Source organism: Acyrthosiphon pisum, chromosome A1 (assembly GCF_005508785.2).
Source record: "Acyrthosiphon pisum isolate AL4f chromosome A1, pea_aphid_22Mar2018_4r6ur, whole genome shotgun sequence".
Lineage (NCBI taxonomy): Eukaryota > Metazoa > Arthropoda > Insecta > Hemiptera > Aphididae > Acyrthosiphon > Acyrthosiphon pisum.
Window position 1 is genome coordinate 79410952 of NC_042494.1, and position 5237 is coordinate 79416188.

General features: G+C 25.0%; 1 protein-coding gene across 3 annotated transcripts in view; it reads right to left on the reverse strand.

Moving 5' to 3' along the window:
- The window catches only part of LOC100572721 (folate transporter 1-like), a 15031-nt gene that overhangs the window by 1953 nt on the left and 7841 nt on the right, over positions 1 to 5237 (reverse strand). For all 3 annotated transcript variants that reach the window (XM_008180153.3, XM_016800945.2, XM_029487588.1), the window contains 3 exons: positions 2645 to 2787; positions 2362 to 2505; positions 1301 to 1403 (listed from right to left, as the gene is read on the reverse strand). In XM_008180153.3, the coding sequence (XP_008178375.1) occupies positions 1301 to 1403; positions 2362 to 2505; positions 2645 to 2787 (390 nt within the window). The remainder of the gene's footprint in view (positions 1 to 1300; positions 1404 to 2361; positions 2506 to 2644; positions 2788 to 5237) is intronic.

Here is a 5237-nt window from a genome sequence, read left to right on the forward strand (position 1 = left end):
CCGTAGGTATTCAATTCATTTTTTCCAAAAAAATACATTTGAAAAGTAATTGTGTGGATAAACTATAAAAAACAATAAAATACTCTAAAAAGTTTTATATACCCATAAATAATATTTTTAAATTACAAAAAAAATAACTAAAACCGTTATTATTGGTTGTAATATGTATTTTTGTACAAATTTGGAATTGAAATGTATATAAAAGATAAATGTGTTCATATATTTTTTAGATTGTTTGGTTATATGAACTATTTATGAAAATCCTTGTTTTAAATTTTCAATCCTTAGGTATAAAAATTGAACATATTATAATTTTTCATTACAAAATAATTTTAAAATGTCCGTATTTTGATACATATTGTCAATATTTGAAATTTAAATATTTATAAAAAAAAATCATGGCTAAGGATCTTTAATATTTCTCAACTGCTATTATAACTACAAATAAAGAACCTTGTATTAAATTGTCAACGAGTAAAATTGTATTTAAATGTATAGAATAAAAACCTAGAAAATTTCAAATGTCTATAAATAATTCAAAATGAGTCAAAATATTTTTAAATTTTATCATGTATAGAAAATGATAAAATAAACATTTAATGAATATCTCAAGTATCTACGGTTAATAGTTTTTGAATAACGAAAAAATAAGAAAATCGTTGTATGAGAATTTGTTAATTGATAGATGAATATCAAACTTCAAACACTCGTAAAAAATTAAATTGACTTTCCGGTACACTTTTTTTTTTTTTAATGTAGGAAAACTTATAACGAAGGGAAACTTGTATATACATTCCAAATCTTAGATATTAGTAGAAACATTTTTATGAATTTTTAATTCGAAATAATTTTCCGATTTTCGTGTTTTTGATGAATTTTGTGAAAATGTTATCCTCATAAAAAATTATTGTGGATTTACGCTCAAATTTTTCTAATTTCCACTAACAAAAACTTGTGAAGATGGTTGTATTATATTTTCAAGTTTTTTGACCAAGCAAAACAATTTTTATCGACATTAATTCAATAAAAAAATAATAGAATTCGAAATATTCTTATGCCTCAAAAAGAATCGCAATATTTCGAAATTTTTATAGTGCATAGAAATTGCTAATACAAACATTATATGAATATGGCATGCATCTATTCGGTTATTTAGAGTTACAATAAAAAAACAAAATAGAATTTTTTTTCAAAAACTGGTTTGTAAGCATTTTTACTGTTTCAAAATAAAAAAAACACGTCATTGTAATATCATTACATTCATCGCTCCGCTCAGAATCTAAAATACAAAATTACAAACCACACAAACTGATCGTTGCCTCCGCGTATCCGTTTAACAAGACATCATGATTACCTGGATTATTGACGATGTACGTGTACAATACATTCATGTTAGTTATAATCTACAATATATTATAATATCAATAATAAGACATAAATGTTACAGATTTACATAATATTTTTTTTTTTTAAGTACACAAAATTAAATGATTTTCATTTTCCATCCATTGCTATAAATACAAACTTGAATTTATTATATGATAATAAAAAAATTGTATCCCACAAATGTGGGAATTCGAAATAGTAATACATAATTTTTAACCGTCATGGCAGAACCACGTAACCGACATATTCATTAAAACCTAATTTTTTGCATTATCTTATAGAAACAACTGTTCTGAATATTTTATTATCTTTGTAATAACCTAATAAAATCAATATGTCCCCTCAAATATTCAATATAAAGTGATAAGTGTAGGGATAAGTGCTTAGATCATAATATACTATATACTAGAGAGCCTATAGACAATAAATATTATATATAAAGGCTCACTAGTTTATACGATTTGGTAATTGTCAGTTCCATGGTTATGCCATGACGGTCATTATACATAGGTACTTGCCTATGGCTTACCCTATTTTACAACTTATGAGTTATGATACCTAGGTAGGCACTTTTTATTTTGTTTAACTATTTTATTTAAATATTATTAAATATTAAGTATCAAAAATGTTAAATAAAACAATTGTATTATTTTTCCATCTTAAGTAATTAAATATAAATGATTTGCTAATGCGGAGGGGCCGAGGGTGGGTATAAAGTACCTAACCTATAGGTTATATTATCTCTCAGAGCCTTTTCTATACTGTGTTTTTTTTTTGTAATTTATTCGTTTTTGTATTGTTTATTATTTACTATCAGAATTAAGTTATTTTTTACATTGATTAAAACCTATTTTAATATTTAATAATAATAAAAAATAAATAACTATTAGTATTTTATAATACCCAATGTAGTTTTTGAATTATATTTATTGAAAATATGTCAATACATAATTATACGATTAGGTACTTTTATACCTGAAAATGTGATCCCATACTGATTATGTACCAAATAGACCGTTTTAGCACGACTGTGTTCGAGTATGAAGCTTTAAAGTCGAACAATAATCCTTTGAAAGTATTTTCCACTGCAGTGTTGTACTTAATAGATTTCATTATAACCTAGATAAAAAAAAATTGAAATAATAGTTACAAAATCTAGTTAAGGCACTCAGGCACCATTATCTGGTGTAATTTTCTTATGCTGGTTTGTGTTTATTATATGAATACCGGTTTTCTATACAATATCACGATTACCTACGATTTTTTTTTCATGAATTTCCATTTTATTTTTTAAGCCATTTTCGAGAAGTCTGGTTTTTTCATTAAGCACATTCTCCATTTGAAATGAATGTTTTTTTTTCGTCGGAAATAGACAAGCGCAAATTACAGCTAAGAACATAGCTAAAATCAAGTAAAAATGTTTTTATTATAAACAAGTGCGTGTTTAATAATAAAGAGCAGCTAAAATTTCATGTTACGTGAACTAACTAAAGAGAATAAATCACATAAAAATATAATATATTATGTACAATACACGAGACTTTATAGCAGTATTCCAAATGGGTTATATTTGCGAAATCAGTGAATATAACAATTTTTATAGGGTACAATTCATATTATCCTCCGTCATTTATGCATAATATTCGGTATCGTGTGGCACTCCTACGTTATCAAAAAACCGATATACCTAAGTAGACAACAAATCATTACTTTTAGCCTTTTGGCTTTAATATAACAAAAATTATAATTATACTTACAGGTTCTTACAAGAAACAACGTAAATATTATATGATTCAAATGTGTAAAAAATTGTATTTACAAAATTGTTTTATCGAAAACAGTAATTAATTTGAATTCTATTAAGAGTCCAAGGGTTAAAAATATCATGTCTTGAAATTAATTTCCGAAAGAGGGTGTCCATATTTTTTTCGTATAGGTACATTAACCTAACTTAACCATTTTTGTAAAACTCCTTCATGGCAACTGAAGTACCTACTTAACGTTGTAAACCGATCCACTGGTTAGTAATTGCAGTTCATTGTGCGTACAAAAATACCCTGGTCCACCAATAACCTGCTATAGTTACTATAGTAAATATAGTGCCTTCACTACGTTCCAATTTTTCCGTTATCCTGAATGACTCCTTGTTTTCTTGTAGTACCTACTTGGCTACATATTTTGACTGTAATCAATTTGCACCAAAATTGACCAAAATATATACAACATGTGTAATTTGCACCATTTTTTTTTTTAGAATGCGTTTTTAATTTGCACCAAAATAAGGATATGTAATTTGCACCATCCTCGGGTAGTAAGAAATAGAAATTGTAATTTGCACCAAAATTAAAATCGATTATTTTTTCGATAGTATCTCGATAGTCGATAGTACCAACTTACAAGTTGTTGTACTTACATATTGTTGTAAGTTTATATAAAATTGTATTATTATGAATATAAAAAAAGTTAGCCAATTAAAATAATTATATGTAAAATTAAAAAAAGGAGGGTAAGTGGATGTCGCTCTGCTGTACAGTAGATTACAAGTGGGTCACTGTATAATGGATGGTATTAAATTTGAATTCAATGATATAATATCATTGTATAAGAGAAACGATTCAGAGCGGAGACGGTATGTCAGTCTAGGTATAAGACATATTATATATGGTATTAAAAAAAAATTGACCTATAATAAATTTCAAATTAATCATATCACAATATTCATTAGGTATTTAATATAACGCGTTATACATCAACAACAAACCGCGATACTATCATAGATAAATAATAGAATACTTTAGAAGTTTCAAGTACCCACGAATAATATTATACAATCACAACAAAATAACTAAAATAGTTATTCCAGGTTTTTTAAATACGTAATTTCGTCCAAATTTGAACTTAAAATGAGTATAAAAATAAACTGTGCTTATGTGTTTTTAGATTTTTTGGTAACAGAATAAACTACTTATATGGAATCTTGTTTTAAATTTTCAATCGTTAGATATAAAAGTTGACCATTTAATACATTTTTAACTAAAAAATAATTATTGAATCTTAAATTTGATACATTTTGTCAAAATTCGATCTTTAAATGCTTATAAAAAAAAATTGTGCATATGTATTTTTAATATTTTTCAACTGCTATTGTAAAAATATATCAGGAACCTTGCATTAAATTTTCAAGATTTTTTACCCAACCAACAAAATTTTATTGACATTTATAGAAAAAAAAACTAAACGAATTGAAAACTGACAATGTCCGTAAACAGCTCAAAAATAGTCAAAATATTTTCAAAATTTTATGGTGTATAAAAAATGAAAATATTAACATTCAGTGAAATTTTCAAATATCTACAGTCATTCGTTTTTTAATTACAATTAAATAAGAAAATCGTCACATGAGAAATCGAGTGAATATCAGATGTTGTAAAAATATGAATTTCAAACGCTCATAAAAATTTAATTTGACCTTTTTGTAGACATTTTTTTTTTTTGATAAAGATAGACAATATTATGAGGAATCTTATATTACATTTTCAAATCTTAGATTTAAAAAGAAAAATTTTTACTAATTATTAACTAAACATAATTTGCTAATTTTCATGATTTTTCCAAATTTTGTCAATTTTTGAACTTTAAATGCTAATAAAAAAAAACTGTGACTAAGTATTTTTAATATTTTTCAAATATCATTGTAACTATATAGTAGGAGCCTTGTATTAAATTTTTAAGTATTTTTACTCAACAAATAAAGTTTTATTGACCATTCATAGAAAAAAAAACGATAATATTGGAAACTGAAACGTTCCTAAACAGTTCAAACAATCAAATATTTTGAAAATTTTATCATG